This window comes from Lontra canadensis, unplaced genomic scaffold (genome assembly GCF_010015895.1).
Source record: "Lontra canadensis isolate GAN:19392208 unplaced genomic scaffold, GSC_riverotter_1.0 scaffold77, whole genome shotgun sequence".
Taxonomy (NCBI): domain Eukaryota; kingdom Metazoa; phylum Chordata; class Mammalia; order Carnivora; family Mustelidae; genus Lontra; species Lontra canadensis.
The window spans coordinates 10,304,578-10,327,378 of NW_022631071.1; the positions used below are offsets into that span (position 1 = coordinate 10,304,578).

At 36.1% G+C, this 22,801-nt stretch overlaps 1 protein-coding gene across 2 annotated transcripts in view; it reads left to right on the forward strand.

Annotated features, from left to right (window-relative positions):
- Positions 1-22,801, forward strand: part of CHM (CHM Rab escort protein) — a 210,410-nt gene that overhangs the window by 62,376 nt on the left and 125,233 nt on the right. For both annotated transcript variants that reach the window (XM_032881813.1, XM_032881814.1), the window contains exon 5: positions 19,211-19,598. In XM_032881813.1, coding sequence (XP_032737704.1) covers positions 19,211-19,598 — 388 coding nt within the window. The remainder of the gene's footprint in view (positions 1-19,210; positions 19,599-22,801) is intronic.

The following is a 22,801-nucleotide window of genomic DNA, read 5'->3' on the forward strand; positions in this document are numbered from 1 at the left end:
AATAAAGAAAGAATATAAAAAAGATATATATATATATATATGTATATATATATATATATATATATTAGATAAACTATTTAAAAAAGAAAAGGGTAAATGTTAAAAAAAATTTTGGCCTAAGAAGAGAAGAAAAAATTGAAAAAGAAAAAAAAAATTAACTGCAAGGCTAAGGAATCATGGGGAGAAAGCCGTGAGTTCCGTGCTTTGCTTTCTCCTTTGGAATTCCGCTCCTCTCCTTGGTATTGAAACTGCACTCCTTGGTAGGTGAACTTGGTCCTGGCTGGATTTATTGTTGATCTTCTGGGGGAGAGGCCTGTTGTAGTGATTCTCAAGTTTCTTTGCCCCAGGTGGAATGCACTGCCCTTACCAGGGGCTGGGCTGAGTAATCCGCTCGCTCGGGTTTGCTTTCGGGAGCTTTTGTTCCCTGAGCACTTTCTGTAGAGTTCCAGAGGACGGGAATGAAGATGGTGGCCTCCCAGTCTCCGGGCCCGGAGGAGCTGAGAGCCCGGGGCCCCACTCCTCAGTGCGCCCTCAGAGAAAAGCCCCCAATTACTCCCGTCACCCTGGCCTTTGGCCGTGCTCTGAGCTGACCGAGCCTGCGACCAGTTCAAGGTAACCCCGAGCTCTGAGCTCACTCCTCGGCTCTGTCTCTGTAGCCGGCTTCCCCGTTCTAATACCTGTAAGCTCTGCGACACTCAGACACCCCTGATCCTTCTGTGACCCTGCGGGACCTGAGTCCATGCTGACCCCGCGTGGGCTTCACCCTAGTTAAGCCTTTGGAGTGATGTCCTTCAGTGGAACAGACTTTTAAAAGTCCTGATTTTGTGCTCCATTGCTCTGCCGCTTGCTGGGAGTCTGCCCCTCCCCCCGCGTTCTATCTTCCCTTTGCTTTGGATTCACTTCTCTGCGAGTCCTACCTTACAGAAAGTGGTTGATTTTCTGTTTCTAGAATTGCTGTTCTTCTCTTCGATCTCCCGTTGGATTTGTAGGTGTTTGCAATCTTTAGATAAGCTATCTAGGTGATCTCCTGCTACCTGAAGTAGTCTCAGCCTGCTACTTCTCTGCCATCTTGACTCCTCTCTGATCCTTGACATTCTTGTTGGCTACATCAAAAAATCTTTTGGATTTCCCTTTTGTAAATAATGAAAAATATGGTACACATTCCTGGCTTTTTGTTTTCGTTGCTTTTTTATATATGCATTACTGATGATGTTAATGTTACATTTTGTGGATGTAGGGTATGAGTGTGTATAATTTTAATATACATGTTGTGTCATGTATCTGTCACCACTTAAAGAACTGAGCAGTTACATCACCCTAGGGATCTTTCCTGTTTCCATTTTATAACCATAGGTCATCTCCTTCCTACCATTTCCCCCATTTTCTAACTCTTGGTAACCACTAGTCTCTTTCCTAGCTCTATTATTTGTCATTTTGAGAATGTTATGTGAATAAAACTGTACAGGATAACCTCTTGCCATTGGCTCTTGCACTCATTGCAGTTAACCTGCAGATTCATCCAGGTGGTTGCATGTGTTAGTAGTTTGTTCCTTGTTACTGCTGAATAGTATTCCATGTTATGAATATACCAAAGTTTACTTATTCACCTATTAAAGAACATGTGGGCTTTTTTCACTTTTGTCTGTTACAAATAAAGCTGCTATGAATATTTGTTTATAGGATTCTGTGTGAACATATGTTTTCATTTGTCTAGGATAGATACCCAAGTGTGTAATTGATGGGTCATATGGTAAGTATGTGTTTAGTTTTAAAAGAAACTGTTTTCCAGAGGACCTGTACCATTTTACATTTCCATCAGAATTTCATAATTCAGTTTCCCCACATACTCCTCAGCATCTGGTGTTTTTACTTTCTTCGCCATTCTGATAGATGTGTAGTGATATCTTATTGCAGTTTTAATTTGCATTTTTCTTATGGTTGATTTTGAACATCTTTTCATGTGTTTGCCATTCTTACATCCTGTTTGTTGAAAATCTGTTCATATCTCTTGCTCATTTTTTAATTGGATTGGCTTTTTCCTGTGGATTTTTAAGAGTTCTTTATATGTTTTATATATGTGTCCTTTGTTAGGTAAATAGTTTGCAGATATTTCCGTCAAGTATGTAGCTTGTCTGGCATCCTGTTTAGGCAGGATGTTTTGCAGGTGAAATGTTTTAAATTTCGATGAGGTCCAATTTATCACTTTTTTCTTTGGTATAGATCCAGAATATTTTCTCCTATTTTTTAAAAAAAAAATTACAGTTTTAAGTTTAAGCCCATGATCTTTAATTTTTGTATACGGTGTGAGGTTTAGGTCAGTGTTATTTTTTTGTAACATAAGGTTATCCTATTGCTTTGGCACAGTTTGTTATAAAGGGTGTTTTTTCTCCACTGAATTAATTTTGCATATTTGTCAAAAATCAGTTGGCTGTACTTGGATGGGTCTATTTGTTGATTTTATATTCTGTTCCATTAATGTGTATGTCTTTCCCAAACCAATACCACACTGTCTAGATTCCTGCAGCTATATATTAGGACTTAAAGTCAGGTAGTATGATTCCTCCAAATTAATTCTTTTTTGTCAAGATTGTTTTAGCTTTTCTAGAGTTTGTGCCATTTCATATAATGTTTTAATAAGCTTTTCTGTGTCTAGAAATGTTGCTGGAATTTTGATAGAAATTGCATTAATATTGTAACTCAACTTGGGGGGAATTGATACCTTTATTATTTTGAGTCTTCCAGTTCATTGACAAGGGTATGTCTCTCCATTTATGTAGATTGACTTCTATTTCTTTCTACAGATTTGTGTAATTTTCAGCATCCCAATCCTGTGCATGTTTTGTTAATTGTATACCTAAGTAGTTGTTTGTCTTTGGGGCAATTATAGGTGGCATTCTTTTTAATGTTGACTTTCATACGTTCATTTTAGGTGTCAAGATATGCAGTTGGTTTTTATGCATTGAGTTGTATCCTGGCATCTTGCTGAACTCACTTATTAGTTCTTGGGATTTTTTTTTTTATAGATTTCCTTAGGATTTTTACATAGACAGTCATGTCTTATACAAAGAGGAACAGTTTTATGTATTCCTCATTTGCTTTTTCAAAAGAGTCTGTTTCCTATTGAGAATCGTGTGTTTTCTGTCCGTAGCCACACTCCACAAGTTAATGGTGTTTTCTACTTATCTTTAGCCTCACTTAATGAGCATTTTTTTTTCCAGAAAGAAAGTTGTTATCACTTTCTGATGACTTTGTAATTATACCCTAATGATGGCCAATCATGTAGGGTTTCTCACTTCTAATTATCTTGTTTTTGTACACTACTCTCTGAGCATGTGCCCATCAAATCCATTCTGATCACTGGTATCCATCAGTTTTTTCTCTATAGTTAGGACTCTCTTCATTGGTTTGTCTTTCTCTCTGTTTTTTTCTTTTCACTTGCTCATTTATTTTGTTTCTTAAATTCCACATATGAGTGAAATCATGTGGTATTTGTCATTCTCTGACTGACTTATTTTGCCTAGCATTTTACTCACTGTTTCCATCCATGTTGTCGCAAATGGCAAGATTTCATTCTTTTTTTTATGGCCAAATAATATTCCATTGTATATCTATACCACATCTTGTTTATCCGTTCATCAGCCAACAGACACTTGGGCTACTTCCATAATTTGGCTATTGCAAATAATGCACATATAAACATAGGGGTGCATGTGTCCTTTTGAATTAGTGTTTTTGTAGTTTTGGGTAAATACCCAGTAGGGTCTTTCTTGGTTTGTAATTCTATTTTTAATGTTTTGAGGAGTCTCCATACTGATATCCATAAGGGCTGCACCAGTTGCATTTCCATAAACAGTGGAAGAGTGTTTCTTTTTCTGCACATCCTCACCAACACTTGTTTTTTGTGTTTTTGATTTTAGGCATTCTCAGAGGTGTAAAGTGGTATATCGTAGTTTTGATTTGCATTTCCCTGATGATGACTGATGATGAGCATCATTTCTTCTGTCTGTTAGCCATCTGTATGTCTTCTTTGGAGAAATGTCTCTTCATGTCTTCTACACATTTTTTTTTTTTTTAAAGATTTTATTTATTGATTTGACAAAGAGAGATCACAAGTAGACAGAGAGGCAGGCAGAGAGAGAGAGAGGGAAGCAGGCTCCCTGCTGAGCAGAGAGCCCGATGCGGGACTCGATCCCAGGACCCTGAGATCATGACCTGAGCCGAAGGCAGCAGCTTAACCCACTGAGCCACCCAGGCACCCTCTTCTACACATTTTTAATTGGATTATTTTTTGGAGGGGTGTTGAGTTTTATAAGTTCTTTGTGTATTTTGGATACTGTTTATTGGATATGTCATTTCTAAATATCTTCTCTCATTCTGCAGGTTGTCTTTTAGTCTCATTGATCCTTTCCTTTGCTGTGCAGAAGCTTTTTATTTTGCTCTAGTCCCAATAGTTTATTTTTGCTTTTTTTTCCCATGCCTCAAGAAACATATCTAGAAAAATATTGCTGTGGCCAATATCAGAAATTACCTTCTGTGCTTTCTTCTAGATTTTTATGGTTTCAAAACTCACATTTAGGTCTTTATTACATTTTGAATTTATTTTCATGTATGCTGAAAAAAGTGGTCCAGTTTCATTCTTTTGCATGTTGCTATCAAGTTTTCCCAGCACCATTTGTTGAAGAGATGGTCTTTTTACCATTGGATATTCATTCCTTCTTTGTCAAAGATTAATCAGTCATGTAATTGTTGGTTTGTTTCTGGGCTTTTTATTCTGTTCTTTTGATCTATTTTCGTGCCAGTACCATACTGTTTTTAAATACTCTAGCATTGTAACATAACTTGAAGTCTGAGATTGTGATACTTATGTTTTTTTCTTTTTCAAAATTGCTTGGGCTATTTGGGCTTTTTTTGTGGCTCTATACAAATTTTAGCATTGTTTATTCTAGTTCTATGAAAAATCCTGTTGCTCTTTAGACAGGGATTGCATTAAATCTGTAGATTGATTTGGATCATAACAATTTTTTTTTGTAATACAGAATTTTTAACAATATTTGTTTTTTCACCCCATGAGCATAGAATATCTCCATTTCTTTGTGTCATATTGAATTCCTCTCAGTGTTTTATAGTTTTCAGAGTATAGGTCTTTCACTTTATTAAGTTTATTCCTATAGATTTTATTGTTTTGGGTACAGTTGTAAATGGAATTGTTTTCTTAATTTCACTTTCTGCTGTTTCATTATAATTATTATTATTTTGCTTCATTATTACTGTAAAGGAATGCAGTAGGCTTTTCTACATTGATTTTGTATCCTGCAAGTTTATTCATTTATCAGTTCTAGTAGTATTTTGGCTGAATCTTGATTTAGTGTTTTATTTGTATACTATCATGTCATCTGCAAATGGTGAAAGTTTTACTTCTTTCTTACCAAGTTCAGTGCCTTTTATTTCTTTTTATTTTCTGCTGTGGCTAGGGCTTCCAGTACTATGTTGAATAAAAGTGGTGAGAGTGGATATCCTGGTTCCAGATCTTAAAGGAAAACCTCTGAATTTCTTACCATTGGGTATGATCTTAGTTGTGGGCTTTTCATAATAAGGCCTTTATTCCAGGGGCACCTGGGTAGCTCAGTGAGTTAAAGCCTCTGCCTTCAGCTCAGGTCGTGATCCCAGGGTCCTGAGATCGAGCCCCACATCGGGCTCTCTGCTCAGCAGGAAGCCTGCTCACCCCTTTCTTTCTGCTTGCCTCTCTGCCTACTTGTGATCTCTCTCTCTCTCTGTGAAATAAATAAAAAATCTTAAAAAAAAATAAGGCCTTTATTCTGTTGAGGTATGTTCCCTCTAGACCAGTTTGTTTAGGGTTTTTATCATGAATGGATCTTGTAGTTTGTCAAATATTTTTTCATCATCTCTTGAAATGATTATATGGTTTTTATTCTTCCTGTTATTAATGTGATAATGTATCACATTGATTGGTTTGTGAATATTGTACCACCCTTACATGTCAGGAATAAATCCCACTTGATTGTTGTGGACGTTTTTTTTAAATGTATTGTTGGATTTGGTTTACTAGTATGATATTGAGGATTTTTGTGTCTCTGTTCATCAGAGACACAAAAACCCTCAATAAAGTTGAGGATTTAGTTCTCTTTTTTTTTTTTTGTTCTCATTTTTTTGGTATCTTTATCTGGTTTTGGTGTTAGGGTGATGCTGTTCCCTTAGAATGAGTTCAAAAAGTTCTCTCTTTTTTGGTATCTTCATCTGGTTTTGGTGTTAGGGTGATGCTGTTCTCATAGAATGAATTTGGAAGTTTTCTTTCCTCTTCTGTTTTTTTAGAATACTTTCCCAAGAAAAGGTATTAACTTTTCTTTAAATGTTTGGTAGAATTCACCTGTAAAGCCATCTGGCCTTAAACTTTTGTATATTGGGAGTGTTTTTGATTACTAACTGATTTTCTTTGCTGGTAATCTGTCTGGTCAAATTTTTTATTTCTTCCTGCTTTGGTTTTGGTAGGTTATGTTCGTGAGAATTTATCCATTTCTAGGTTTTTCAATTTGTTGGCATATAATGTTTTAGAATATTCTCTTATAGTTGTTTGTATTTCTGTGATGTTGGTTATTTCTCCTCTCTCATTTGTGATTTTATTTATTTGGGTCCTTTCTCTTTTCTTATAAGTCTGGCTAGAAGTTTATCATTTGTATCAGTTTTTTTCAGTGAACCTCCTTCTGGTTTCATTCATCCGTTGTATTGTCTTTTTTATTTCTCATCATTTATTGTTGCTCTAATCTTTATTATTTTCTTCCTTATGCTGGCTTTAAGTTTCATTGTGTTTTTTTTTTTCCTAGCTCCTTTAGTTGTAAGGTTGGGTTGTTCATTTGAGACTTTTCTTGCTTCTTGAGGTAGACCTGTATTACTATATAGTTTCCTCTTAGAATTGCTTTTGCTGAAACCAAAAGATTTTGGACTATTTTGTCTTCATTTTCATTTGTTTCCATGTGTATTTTTTAAAAGATTTTATTTACTTATTAGAGAGAGACAGCATGAGAGAGTGAGCCCAAGCATGGGGAGAAAGGCAGAGGGAGAGGGAGAAACAGGCTCCCCGCTGAGCAGGGGGCCTGGCACAGGGATCTATCCCAAGATCCTGGGATCATGACCCAAGCCAAAGGTAGACGCCCAATGGACTGAGCCACCTAGGCACCCTTGTTTCCATGTATTTTTTTTTTTTTTTAATTTCTTCTTTGACTTTCTAGTTGACCCTTTCATTGTTTAGGACCATGTTGTTTGACCTCCATGTATTTGTGGTCTTTCCAGATTTTTCTCTTATGCTTAATTTCTAGTTTCATAGTGTTGTGGTCAGAAAAGGTATATGATAGGACTTCAGTGTTTTTGAATTTAAGACTTGTTTTATGGTCTAATATGTGATCTATTATGGAGAATGTTCCATGTTGGCTGGAAAAGAATGTGTATTCTGTTTTAGAATGAAATACTGTGAATATATATATTAAATCCATCTGGTCTAGCATGTCATTCAAAACCATTGTTTACTTGTTGATTTGTTTAGATGATGAATCCCATTGATGTAAGTGGAGAGTTTTGAGTCCCCTTCTATTATTGTGTTATTTTCAGTTAGTTTCTCTATGTTTGTTATTAACTCTTTTATCTGTTTGGGTGCTCCCATGTTGGGTGCATAAAAGTTTAAAATTCTTGCATCCTCTTGTCGGATTGTCTCCTTTTTAATTATATAGTACCCTTTGTCTCTTGTTACAGTCTGTTGTAAAGTCTTTCTTGTTCCAATGTAAGTGCTGCTCTCCTGTCTGTCTTTTGACATTCAGTTGCATGATAAACGTTTCTCCATCCTCTCTCTTTTAATGTGCAGGTAAATGGGTCTTTTGTAGGTAGCATATAGATAGGTCTTTTTTTTTTTAATCTACTATGTCACCGTCTGTCTTGATAGGAGCATTTAGTTTATTTACATCCAAAGTAATTATTGACGATATGTATTTACTGCCATTCTGTTGCTTGTTTCGGTGTTGTTTTTGTATTTTTTCCCATTAATTGAGCATCTTAATCACATCAGAGCTTGGGGTAGCTGCTCTGCACTTCTCTTAGCTTGCTATCTCAAGTTAAAAAGTGGTTTCCAGAATTCTGGACACATTTTCATGCAGCAAGACCTCTAAACATGATAGGAAGGAGGAGAGTTTTCCTAACATATGTATCACTTTTTTTTAATATTTAATTTATTTACTTGAGAGCATGTGAGCGTGCCTGTGAGAGAGAGAACACAGAGAGAGGGTGAAGCAAACTCCCCGTTGAGCAGTGAGCTCCATGTGGGACTTGATCCCGGGATCCTGAGTTTATGACCTTAGCTGAAGGCAGACACTTACCTGACCCAGGTGCCCCGTATGTATCCCCCCCTTTTTTTATTACTGTTATGTTAAAGAGTCTTCATCAGGAGCCTCCAGCACATTCTTCTTTTTCTCATTGGCTAAAACTAGATAGCCAGCTCACTCCTAAATCAGTCAGCAGCAAAGGGTTGTAAATTGCTATAATTGGCTTTAATCAGCCATGATCCTTTACCTAGTTCCGGAATTGCATCTCTTGTGCCAGGGAGGAAGACACTAATGGCTGCTGTGTAGACAACTAGCAGTACTTGCTATATATCATCTTATGAAATTTTGTTCCTGGAAAAATGTAACAGGAGGTTAGTATTTCAGCTATATTCCATAATATATGTTAATATTTAAAGTTGGTTAGAGTAGCGAAAATATTTATCAATATATTTTATTGTAGCAATTCAAAATTGAATACAGTATTTTTTTATATTGCTAGTTTCTGGAACAATAACTTTTGGATTGTCTGAGTTTTCTAACTCTGATGGGTAACTATGAAACATTTATTTGTAGGAATAAACAGCTGGTTAGCAATTTAACATATACTCTGCAAATCAGAAATGATTGGCTTAGAACAAAGCATATACAACTAAGTAAATGAACACCATTTTTTGCAACAACCTGTACTGTGGTGAAAGAGATGCAAATGGCTGAAAAATGAAAAGTTAAAACCTGTGCTGAATAAATTAACCGGTTGGTTGGCAATTTTTTATTTGACTTATCTCAAACTGTGACTGATACAAGGCATAAATCAGATGCATTCACTTTGAGGTATTACTTTGTTAATACAATTTATTGATAAGCAATACTAGATAATACCTGAATTTATACCCCCAGATTTTTAAGATTTTATATATATATATATATTTATATATATATATATAAATATATATATATATATAATCTTGGAAATTAGTATAAAAAGCATTAGAAAAAATAGTATTCATCAGCTGCAGGTTGGTAAAATTACCTCAGCATTGTTATATACTGTCCTGTAAATGGCCTTTGAAATTCGAATTGGCAATATAAGTCACATTAGATTTCATTTGTTAAATCTTTTTTGATACTGAAAAGTTTTATAAGAACTAATGAGGCAGATTTTTTCTCCTTTATATGTTAAAATCATAATAGCATTGTTGAACTCATAGTTTCCATTGAGAATTTAGAATCCGGCCACATTCATTTACAACTGGCAAGTATGTTTTTATATTTTTCAAACACTTTAAAATTTATAAATTTGAGTTTTTAATTTATTAATTTTTCTTCAAAAGGTTGAATTATCTATTTTAAGAATTTTTTTTTACCACAATATAAAGTTTTAAATTTGAGGAAATATAAGTTCATTTTGATGAACAGAATTTTGTTTACTAGTGCATTAAGTGGAGTTTTGGGAGTTTTCTGGTGTCTTTGTAAATTCTAGTTATCCTACTAATTTAACCTTAGCTGAAGTACAAAATATTGTTGTTAACAGAAACTAAGGACAATCTTGTGTTTTTATTGCATATGTTTTCCATTGTGCTAGGGATTTCACAAAATGATATTGAGAAGAGTAAGACTTATTAATTTATAGCTGTAGGACAAATTTACAAGTTTACAAAGAAAAATTTCTTTTCTTATACTTACACCTTTAATTATTTTGTCGTGTTTTCCAGATTATTCAGCATTAATACATTTCATTCATTGTAGAAAGGCCCTTTTTTCAGAAGGTAATAGAGAGCCATTGACTAGATCAGTTACTGTGTTCAGTTTCCATGGTGTCATTATCAAGGTCTGTAATAAGAAGAAATTGCCATATTTTGTCTTATCTGTAAAATGCAGTTGATTATCATGACATTCCTTAGTTTAATTTGTAGGTGTGGGACTTCTACTGAAAGTTATCACCTTAGATCCCTCTTAGAACCCACTTTGATTTATTTGCTTTTTAAAATAAAAGTGTAGAGTGTAAATAATGCTGTAGAAAATATACAAATCACATGTCATATTATTGCTCTTCATTTTTAATGTTGCTAATGACAATGGTATCGTAGCGTAATCTGATCAAAGAGCTTTCAAAGTGTAATCTCAAAAACCCTGGATATGTGTATTTTGAGTTGTCTGTTGACCTTTGCAAAGTTTAGCAGTATTTTATATTTGATTACTGTCTCATGTTTGATTAGTCTTTTGGAGTTTGTAAAATACTTTGCATATACTTTAGTTCATTTATGGTACAACAGCCTCATGAAAGGTTAGGAAGCTGGTCTGATTCCCATTTTATAAATGGATCTGAGAGATTAAGTGGCTTGCCTAATACCTGCTGATTAATGCATCTAGAACTTTTCCCACTTTACTTTTCTAGATCTAAAAGGTAGGATTAGATCATTAATGATACTGCGTTTTATTTTATTATATTTAACTAAAATTATTGTATTATAACGGTAAAGATCTTGGCATTTTATTTCTTTTTTTAGTGGGACTGTAAATATTCTTTATTTTTTCTAAGTTTTTATTTAAACTCCAGTTAGTTAACATACACATTACTTACAAGTGTAGAATTTAGTATTCAGCAATTATATACAACACCTGGTGCTCATCCCAGGGCTCTCCTTAATCCCCATCACCTATTTAACTGCCCCCCAACTCTCCCCCACCCCTACACCCCCCGCACACCTCCCCTATGCTAACTGTCAGCTTGTCACCTATAGTTGAGAGTCTGTTTATTGGTTTTCTTCTGTTTCTTTCCCCCTCTATGTTCATGTCTTTTGTTTCTTAAATTCCACATATGAGTGAAATCATGTGGTTTGTCTTTCTCTGACTGTCTTATTTCCCTTAGCGTAATACTTATGAGCCCCACACATGTTGTTGCAAATGGCAAGATTTCATTCTTTTTCATGGCTGAGTACTATTCCTAGATCATATATATGTATGCTATATGTATGATATATGTAAATCTCACATAATCTTTTTCGATTTATCAGTCAGTGGACATTGGGGCTCTTTCCATAATTTGGTTATTGTTGATAATGCTTCTGTAAACATCAGGGTGCATGCATCCCTTTGAGATAATATTCTTGTATTCTTTGGTTGAATACCCTGTGGTGCAATTGCTTGGTTTTACAGTACTATTTTTAATGTTTTGAGGAACCTCCATACTGTTGTCCAGAGTGGCTGTACTAGTTTGTATTCCCTTCAACAGCGTAACAGGGTTCCCCTTTCTCCACATTCTCGCCAAGACCTTTTGTTTCCTGTGTTGTTAATTTTATCCATTCTGACAGGCATGAGGTAGTTTTGATTTGTATTTCCCTGATGATTAGTGATGTTAATCATCTTTTCATGTGTCTGGTGACCATCTGTTTTTCTTCTTTAGAAAAAATGTTCATGTCTTTTGCCATTTTTAAACTGGATTATTTTTTTTGGGGGGTGTGGATTTTGAAAAGTTCTTTATAAATTTTAGATACTAACCCTTCATTAGATACATCATTTGAGAATGTCTTCTCCAATTTTGTAGGTTCCCTTTTAGTTTTGTTGGTTATTTCCTTCACTGTGCAGAATCTTTTTTATTTTGATGAAGTCCTCATAGTTTATTTTTGCTGTTATTCCCCTTGCCTCAGGAGATGTATCTAGTAAGAAGTTGCTACAGCCGATGTCAAAGAGGTTGCTGCCTGTGTTCTCCTCTAGGATTTTATTGTTTTCCTGTCTCACTTTTAGGTATTTCATTCATTTTAAATTTATTTTTGCATATAGTATAAATAAGTGGTCTGGTTTCATTTTTTGCATGTTGCTCTCCGGTTTTTCCAACACTATTTGTTGAAGAGACTGTCTTTTCCCCATTGGATATTCTCTCCTCCTTTGCTGAAGATTAATTGACCAGATAGTGGTGGGTTCATTTCTGTGTTTTCTCTTCTGTTCTGTTGATCTGTGTATCTATTTTTGTGCCAATATTATGCTTGATCAGTACAGCTTTGTAATGATATAACTTAAGGTCTTGAATTGTGATGTCTCCAGCTTTGCTTTTCTTTTTGAAGATTGGTTTTTGCTATTTGGAGTATTTTGTGGTTCCATACAAATTTTAGAGTTGTTTGTTCTAGTTCTGTGAAAAATGCTGCTATAACTTTGATAAAGATTTCATGAACTGTGTAGACTGCTTTGGGCAGTATAGACTTTTTAACAATATTTGTTCTTCCAATCCATGAGCTTGCAGTGTTTTTTCATTTCTTTGTGTCATTTTCGATTTCTTTCGTAAGTGTTCTGGTTTTCAGAGTATAGATCTTTTACTTCTTTGGATAGGTTTATTCCTAGGTATCTTATGATTTTTGGAACAATTGTAGGAGGGGATCAATTCCTTGATTTCTCTTTCTGCTACTTCATTATTGGTGTATAGATATGCACCAGATTTCTGTATGTTGGTTTTGTATCCTGTGACTTTACTGAATTTGTTTATCAGTCCTTGCAGGTTTTTGGTGCAGTCTTTGGGGTTTTCTTTATAGAGTATCATGTCATCTGCAAATAGTGAAAGTTTAACTTCTTCCTTGCCAGTTTGGATGCCTTTTATTTCTTTGTATTATTTGATTCCTGTGGCTAGGACTTCCAGTACTGTGTGAAATAATTGTGGTAAGAGTAGAAATCCCTATCTTGTCTGTGACTATAGAGGTAAAACTCTTTGCTTTTCCCCACTGAGAATGATACTAGGTGTGGATTTTTCATATATGGCCCTTATTATGTTGAGGTATGTTCCCTCTAACCCTACTTTGTTGAAGGTTTTTTTTTTTTATAATGAATGTATGTTGTACTCTGTTAGATGCTTTCTCTACATCTTTTCAATGGATCATATGGTTCTTATCTTTTTTTAAAATTAATGTGGTGTATCATATTGATTGACTTCCGAATATTGAAACATCCTTGTGGCCCATTAATAAATCCTGCTTGATCATGGTGAATAATTCTTTTAATGTACTGTCAGATTCAATTTGCTAGTATCCTATTGAGATTTTTTTATATCCGTGTTCATCAGGGATATCAGCCTGTAGTTGCTTTTTTTTAATGGAGTCTTTGTCTGGTGTTGGAATTAAGGTAATGCTGGCCTCATAGAATGAACTTGGAAGTTTTCCTTCCTCTTCTGTTTTTTTAGAATACTTTCAGAAGAAAAGTTATTAACTCTTCTTTAAATGTTTGGTAGAATTCCCCCAGGGAAACCATCTGGCCCTGGACTTTTGTTTGTCAGGACATTTTTGATTACCGATTCAGCTTCTTTGGTGCTTCTGTGTCTGTTTCTGTTTCTTTCTGCTTCAGTTTTGGTAGCTTATGTGTTTCTAGGACTTTATCCATTGCTTCCAAGTTGTCCTATTTGTTGGCATATAATTTTTCATAATACTTTCTGATAATTTCACAATATCTGATAATTGTATTTCTGTGGTGTTGGTTGTTATTTCTTCTCTCTCATTTCTGATTTTATTTGTTTGGGTCCAGTTTCTCCTTTCTTTTTCATAAGTCTAGTTAGGGGTTTACCACTTAACAATTCAAGGAATCAACTCCTAGTTTCATTGATGGGTTCTACTGTTTTTTGTTTGTTTGTTTATTTAGTTTCTTTATCATTTATTTCTGCTCTGATCTTTATTATTTTCTTTCCTCTGCTGGCTTTAGACTTCATTTGTATTTCTTTGTCTAGCTCCTTTAGGTGTAAGTTTAGGTTGTTTATTTGAGATTTTTCTTTCTTGGACTGTCATGTTTTCATTTTAATTGTTTCCATCTATTTTTTTAATTCTTTAATTTCCTGGTTGACCCATTCATCCTCTTTTTTTTAGATTTATTTATTGATTTTAGAGAGAGAGAAGGAGAGCATGAAAAGGGAGATGGAGAGAGAATCTCAAGCAGACTCAGCACAGAGCCCAAAACGGGGTTCAATCTCACGACCCTGAGATCATGATCTGAGCTAAAACCAGGCACCCCAGATCCATTCATTTTTTAGTAGCATGTTGTTTTACCTACATGTATTTGTGGTTTTTCCTAATTTTTTCTTGTGTTTGACTTCAAGTTTCATAGCATTGTGGTCTAAAAAGATGCATGGTATGATCACATCTTTTTGTGGTTGTTGAGGTCTGAGTTGTGACCTAGTATGTGGTCTGTTCTTGAGAATGTCACATGTGCACTCGAAAAGAATGTGTATTCTGCTGCTTCGGGGTGAAGTGTTCTGAATATGTCTGTTAAGTCCATTTGGTCCATTATGGCATTCAAAACTATTGTTTCCTTGTTGATTTTCTGCCTAGATGATCTGTCCATTGATGTAATTGGGGTGTTAAAGTCCCGTAGTATTACTGTCTTATTATCAATGAGTTTCTTCATGTTTTTATTAATTCTTTTATACATTTGGGTGCTCCCCATATTGAGGATATAAATATTTACAATTGTTAGATCTTCCTGTTGGATAGTCTGCTTTATTATGATATAATACCCTTCTTCATCTCTTATTATAATCTACTCTGGCTTCATTTTGATGTCTATTTGCATGATAAATGTTTATCCATCCCCTCATCTTCAGTGTGCAGGTGTCATTATGTCTAAAATGAGTCTCTTGTAGGCAGCATTTAAATGGGTCTTGTTTTGTTATACATTTTGCCATCCTCTGTCTTGTGATTAGAGCGTGTATTCCATTTGTATTCAGAACTGTTGATAGCTATATATTTATTGCCGTTTTATTACTTGTTTTGTCGTGTCGGGAGATTTTCTCTGGTCCTTTCTTCTCTTTGTCACTTTTGTTCTTTTCTTTCGACTCAAATAGTTCCCTTTAGTATTTCTTCCAGGGCTGGTTTGGTGGTCACAAGCTCCTTTAGTTTTTGTTTCTCTGGGAAGCTCTTCATCTCTCCTTCTGTTCTGTATGATAGCCTTGGTGGGTAGAGTATTCTTAGCTGCTGATTTTTCCCATTCAGAACTTTGAGTATATCATACCACTGTCTTCTGACTAACTAAATTTCTGTGGAGAGATCTGCAGATGGTCTTATGGGTCTTCCTTTGTAAGTTCAGGACTTCTTTTGTCTTGCTGCATTTAGGATTTTTTTCTTTATAGCTATATTTTGCAAATTTAATTATAACAAATCTTGGTGTTGGTCTGCTTTTGTGGATTATGATGGGAGATGTCTGTGCCTCAGGATTTGGATGTCTTTTTACTTCTCCAGATTAGGGAATCTTTCAGCTGTTATTTCCTCAGATAAATTTTCTGCCCCCCTCTTCTCTCTCTTCTTGTTCTCAGACTTGTATAGTACGAATGTTACTTCATGTGATGGAGTCACTGAGTTCCCTAAATATATTCTCCTGATGCATAATTCTTCTTTCTTTTGTTCAGCTTCATATTTGTCTATTATTTTACCTTCTATATCACTTATCTGTTCATCTGCTTCTTTTATCCTTGTGTTCTCATTGTATCCAGTCTGTTTCAAATCTTTCTTATTGCAGTTTACATTTCTGTTTTTTTTTAACTCTTTTATCTTTGTGGTAAGGGCCATCCTGAAGTCTTCCACTCTTTTCTCAAGCCCAGTCATTATCCTTATGATTGTTGCTTTCAGTTCTCCATTCAGGCATATTACTTATATCTGTTTCATTTAGATCTCTGGCTGTGACCTTATCTTGTTTCATTTGGGATGAATTCCTCCATCTTGGCATTTTCCCTAGGTTTCTGATTTATTTGTTTGTTGGAAAAGCTTGTTCTGTTTCCTGCTTTTGAGTATAATGGCTTTATGAAGAAGATGTCATATAGTGCCCAGGGCCTGATGCTTCAGGGCGTGTCTCCGGTGCATGCTGCATGCATTCTGCTGCTTGTTTTGGGAGCTCTGTCCTTCAGGCCAGTCATCTGCAGAGCCTGTCCTTGCCTTCATTGGGCAGTGTTTTGTCCTTGGGCAGTGTGGTGAGTTTAACTCAGTGTACTCTGGTCTGTTTGTTAAATGAGACCCAATACTACTTCCCTAGGCCTGAATCTTTGCATAACTCTCTGGTCAGGAGATGTTGTGTGAGCAGGGGTTTCTGCTGGTCTTCTGGGGTAGGGTCCTTCCAAGGACCAAGGATCAAGGACCAACTTGACCAAGAAGGGCAGTGGGGGTAGAGTGCAGGGGTGTTGGACCTGATATAAGCAGGTAAGGCAGCCACTGTAGGTGCTCTGGTGTTTATAACAGTTGGTTCTTTTTTTATGCTGAGGGGTGGGGGAGGGAAGTGAAACCAGGCAGCTCCACTGTCTCTGGAGAGGGACCTCCGTGCTTGTTCCCAGGGACTCATTTTGAGAAGAGGGAATTATCTCCCCCGGGTGTCCAAGGGCTTCTTTAGATGGCTGTCTGTCCCCAGGTTGTTTTCATGTCTTCTCCCCAGGAGCAGTGCAGTGTGCCTTCCAGACTCTATGCCAGCCATGCTGTGGATCTCTAAAACTCTAGTCTTCAATCCCTGCTGGTTGAAAAACTCACAAAAATCTCCCCCTCTTGTTTTCCCAGCCAGTGGCTTTGGAGAAGTATTCTCCCTGTGTGTTCCCCTGTATGCTTCTCTCTCCCTTATCTTTCTCCCAGACGAGGGCTCCCTCCCCTCCACAACATCAGAGATCTGTTTCTCCCCCAAAGCATGTCCCTGTACTTCCTACCTTCCTCCATGTGGCCTCTTCTATCCCTTTGGTTGTGGAATTTGTTCTGTCAGTCTTCAAGTTGATTTCTTGGGTATTCAGGATGATTTGGTAGTTATCTAGTTGTTTTCAAGGGAGAAGAAGAACTTAGGATCCTTCTATTATTCCATCATCCTAGCTCTTCTTCCAGCGTATTATATTTTTGACATTTATGTTATGTTACTCTTTCATTGTACCTTTTTTATTGTCGTGTTTATCATATTCATTGTAATACGACTTTTTAAATTTTTTTAAATTTTTTTTAAGATTTTATTTATTTGACAGAGAGATCATATGTAGGCGGGGGGGTGGGGAAGCAGGATCCCTGCTGATCAGAGAGCCTGATGCGGGTCTCCATCCCAGGACCCTGAGATCATGACCTGAGCCCAAGGCAGAGGCTTAACCCATTGAGCCACCCAGGTGCCCCAATAAGACATTTTTTAAGTGTACTCAGACTTTCGAATTTATAATTTATTGCTTTTTCCTGGCCTGGTAGCTTGTGTTTTTTACAAATTCAGTTTGTTTCATGTTTACACACACACACACACACACACACACACACACACACCCTGTTGGCATGTAGAAACCATTTATTCTTCAAGAATTTATTTGATAGCATGTCTGTAGAGCAGTGCAGTAGCTGCTGTGAGGGACACATAAATAGAGATGTTCTGATCTTCCCCAAGGGAATTAAAGTCTACTTCAGAGATAAAGTATATCCTAAACAACCAAAGGACTATTAAAAGGAACTGATAAATAAATGCAAGGTAAACTGCATGTGTGTATTGTGGGGACATGGAGTAATAGAACGATATGTATGGTTGGTTTAAGGAAGTTTTTTGGGGAAATATTTAAAATTTTTTCTTACAATGGATTGTTAAAGTACATGCTTATTTTCGAGAGTAGGAGAATTACGATATTATGGTAGTGGGATGAATAACCCAGGGGACAAAAATGATACAGTCCAAAACATGGAGATTAGAGTTGATAGACTCAGAGAGATGCTATGTCTGAAAACAAGAGAGATAAGACTAGAAAATCATTTATAAAGAAGGTGATATGGGTTAGAGGCAGAAAGAAGATTTTATGGGGTAGGGTTTAGAGATCATATAAGAAAGAGCAGCTATAAGTTCTTGAGCGATCAGTTAGCAGGTGTTTACTTCCCAAGGCCTATTACTGGCATTTTTTAGTGTTTCACAGTAGGTCAACTTTTTTTTTTTTAAGATTTTATTTATTGTTTTGACAGACAGAGATCACAAGTAGGCAGAGAGAGAGCGGGGAAGCAGGCTCCCTGCTGAGCAGAGAGCCTGATGCAGGGCTTGATCCCAGGGTACTGAGATCATGACCCGAGCCAAAGGCAGAGGCTTAACCCCCTGAGCCACTCAGGCACCCCTTCAGTAGGTCAACTTAATGAAATGTAGGTTCTATGGAGGATAACATGAAAGTGAAATGCGTAATGCAGGTAGATTGAACAGGAGCCTGTTTTATCCGTCAAAGCAATATGGACCAAGAATGTTAACTGTAATAGTAACTTTGAAATAGAGTAATAGACACTAATACTAAAACAAATAAAGCAGGAAAGAATACAAAAAGATCCGCTTAGATACCACATTGTGATAAGCCAACTTAAACTTTATGGCAGACTTTTTCTAGCTCTGTCACACCATCAATAATATTAATCTTTGATAACTACCACTGTTGAACATTTACTGTATGCTAAGCACTGTGACAGGTTCTTCGCATGTGATACCATGAAGACTAAACTATTAATCTTCAAAACAACCTTGTGAGGTAGATGCTATTATCCATGTGTTATAGATGGATAATTTAGATCAGAGAGGATAAATAACTAACTTCACAGAGTTACCTAATCACAGGGTTTGGGCATTGTCTTGTTTATTCTGAAAGCTGTGCTCGTAACCACTTTTGATTTGTTTCTAAAATACAATTCCCCTGATGGCATTAAAGTCTCAAAAGTGTACATGTGACAGACCCTACTAAACTCTGAAGTCTTTATGTATATTTTTAAAGTATTAACCATGTTTCATATTGTATCGAAACCTTAACAGGTGAACGTTTACTGTGTGGTTCATACAAGGGAAAATGTATACTGAACTTGAAAAAATAAATGAGGTAAAGAAATAAAAATTGCCATTAAAATAGTATAAAATGTAGCCAGTACAATTATCAAAAGTGTATTGTTATTATAATTTCTCATTAGTCAGGATTTACATGAAGATGTTGAAGAAGCTGGTGCACTGCAGAAAAATCATGCTTCTGTGATATCTGGGAACCCCACAGAAGCTGCACATTCTGCCTGTCTGCCTTCAGAAGATGAGTCATTACGCAGTGTGATCTGTGAAGTGCCGAGAGAACAAACTCCAAGCAGCGATCTAGAGACTGCCCTAGAAATACATGATGTGGAAGTAACAGGGGGAAAAGAAAAGCATTATGACAACAAAACTTGTGTGAAGTCAGCTTCAGAAGAAGAAACAAGTGAAAATGTGCCTACAGAAGAAGACACTGCATTGCAACCAAAGAAAAACAGGATTACTTACTCACAAATTATTAAAGAAGGCAGGAGATTTAATATTGATTTGGTATCAAAAGTAAGTACTAATTATCTTCATCTTATCATTAGAATAATACTAATTTTTAATTGATTGAAAATAGCATCTGGGACCATAAACCCAGTTTTCATAATTTTATTTTTTTTTAAGGTGTGGAACATTTGTTTTATAAAGAGATAATAACCAGAGATTTATAATTCAGTTTAAATATTCTTTAAATATAGGTTTAAAAATGCATTTAAAATGCTCAGTACTGGGCGCCTGGGTGACTCAGTCAGTTGAGCCACTGCCTTCGGCTCAGGTCATGATCCCAGGGTCCTGGCATCGAGTCCCACATCAGGCTCTCTGCTCAGCAGGGAGCCTGCTTCTCCCCGCCGCACCCCTGCCTGCCTCTCTGCCTACTTGTGATCTCTGTCAAATAAATAAATAAAATCTTAAAAAAAAATAGCTCAGTACTATAGCACAAGAATTCTTTTGTACTGGAGCACAGAGTCCACTGTAATATTCTCCTACTATATGGACACTATCAATTCTATCAAGAGAAAAATTCTAATGAACCTAATTATAAATTTATGTTATATTTATAGTTTATTAAATGAACCTTTTTTAGCCCTTCTATATAGTAACTATTTTAACATCTGTATGATGATGAACATTCTGAATAAACGGATGCATTTTTTAAAATCATCTGTTCCGGTGTGAGGGCTTTGGAGGATAATTTAATAGTTGGGAGGCTGGGAACAATGCTGTTGTCTTTGGTTAGGTTTCAGTCCTGAACTCTGATGATAGGTCAGTGTAAGTTCAGAGGAGGTCCCGGAGTCTTTGGAGAGTACAATGTTGTATTGGGTTTATAGGAAACAAGGTTAATTTAGCACAAAAAGAACAGAAAACCAACAAGGATAAAGGTCTTAAACGGTTAGATATAGGGAGCACCTGGATGGCTCAGTTGATTGTCTGCCTTCGGCTTAGGTCTTGATCCCAGAGCCCTTGGACTGAACCCTACATCAGGCTCCCTGCTCAATGGAGAGTCTGCTTCTCTTTCTGCCCCTCCCCCCTGCTCCTGTGTGTGCACACTTTCTCTCTTCTCTCTCTCAAGTAAATAAATGAAAATCTTTAAAAAAAAAGGTTAGAAATAGGGCTGGGAGAAAGTAGAAAGAAATAGATCAAATCCCATAAATTGAGGGTAAACAATAAGAAATTAAAAAGAAGTAGGAAAGCATGGTAAATAACATAGACTTGCCTCAAAACTAGGCTTTTCAATTTAAGTGCTCTCTTGAAGTTCCCAGTTACAGAGTAGAGAGAGTAATTGCATATTCCTCACATTTTGCTGATACAATCCCATACACTCATATTGCTGCCCTCTTTGAACCTGATGCCTAAAAATTTGAGTAAATTTTACTACCCTTGGTTTCTTTCTAGCACATAGCTCTCTGTGTCTGATTCTGTCCTCCTCTGAGTTGTGTGCTACTGTGGTCCTATTATTATCTCTGCACCATCTGTTCGACCTTCTCCAGCCACTGTGCCCCTGTCGTGCTTTGAAATGTAGCATTTTTTCCATGTTACCTTAGCTATTGATTTCTGGGTGAAGTTTAATCATAGTTTACTAATGGTCTTCCTGTTCTCTTGAACAGAAAATAAGTTTTACAAAACCAAAAAATAAAACAAAAAAACTGATTTCAAGTGACAAATGGGCTTTGTTCTGGAATTTTCATTTTTAATTAGTTACTAGGAATTTGGAATGTCTAACTTAAAAGATGATACGAATGTTGGTTAAGAATCAACACTAGTTTATAATAGTTTCTAACCCTTATGGTAGCTGAAATACAGTATAAATATTGCAAAGGAAAATGATAGAAGATGGTGCTGTATCAATTTTTGGAATTAATGTAGGAAATTATTCACTTGTATAAAAGAAAGTGAATGCTGATTATAGTGGAGGGGAGATAGTTTAATTAGATGCTAAGATTTTTTTTATACATCTTTTTTTTTTTAAAGATTTTATTTATTTATTTGACAGAGATCACAAGTAGGCAAAGAGGCAGGCAGAGAGAGAGGTAGGGGGAAGCAGGCTCCCCACTGCGCAGAGAGCCTGATGTGGGGCTCGATCCCAGGACCCGATCCCAGGACCCTGGGATCATGACCTGAGCCAAAGGCAGAGGCTTTAACCCACTGGGCCACCCAGGCGCTCCAGGCGCCCCAGATGCTAAGATGTTTGAGGAGACTTTTAAGATTTCTGGGTATTTTCATGAGTTTCACTGGATCACAGTAGTGGTTCTTTTAGGGTAAATTAAAAAACAGATGTGTCTAGAGCAGTCAAGACCGTTGTACTTTGTCCTGCATAGTAGTTTTCATGGTTTTACATATTTAAAAATAATCAATAATAAATTCATCCTGTAAAAGCAGCAATAGCTAAAGAATGTAGAGCCATAGAAATATAAGAGATTTATTATCATTTTTTAATGTTAGTCATTTAGTGAATATTTACTGAGTACCTGTGGTGTGGAAAGCAGTACATTCCACGATATTGGGGCAGTTACTCCTTGGAAAGTCGGTCCTAATTTCAGTTATTGCATCTACATTTAGGATGATTGCCTAATATCTATTTCAAGCCCTACCTCTTTCCTAAAGTCCAGTTTGATGTCTCCAAACTACTTGACATTTCTACATACATTCCATCTCAAAGTCATTATGGTAAAATTGACACATTACTGTGGTGCTTTATTGTTTACAGAACACATCCACATAAATATAGGCTTTTTTTCCTATTTCTTCTTTTTAAAATTTTTTATTAACATATAATGTATTATCTGCTATAGGAGTACAGGTCTGTGAATCATCAGTCTTACACAATTCGCAGCACTCACCATAGTACATACCCTCCCCAGTGTCCATCACCCAGCCACCCCCACTCCTCCGCAACCCTCAGTTTGTTTCCTGAGATTAAGAGTCTCTTATGGTTTGTCTCCCTCCCCTGGTCCCATCTTGTTTCATTTTTTTCCCTCCCCGCCTCCCACAACCTAAGTAGTCTTATATTACTCAGGGTTGGTTAGTTAAAGTACTTACCATTTTTATATATTAGGTATAGTATTATTATAGGTTAGTTAAATAAAATACTTACCATTTTTATATAGTATATATAGTATTATTATAGTATGATATACTTCTTAGAGTAATAGAGAAAATCAAGGTCAAAGTTCTTAGAATTAAAACTCTTTTCCAAAAAGTCCATACCCTTAATTATT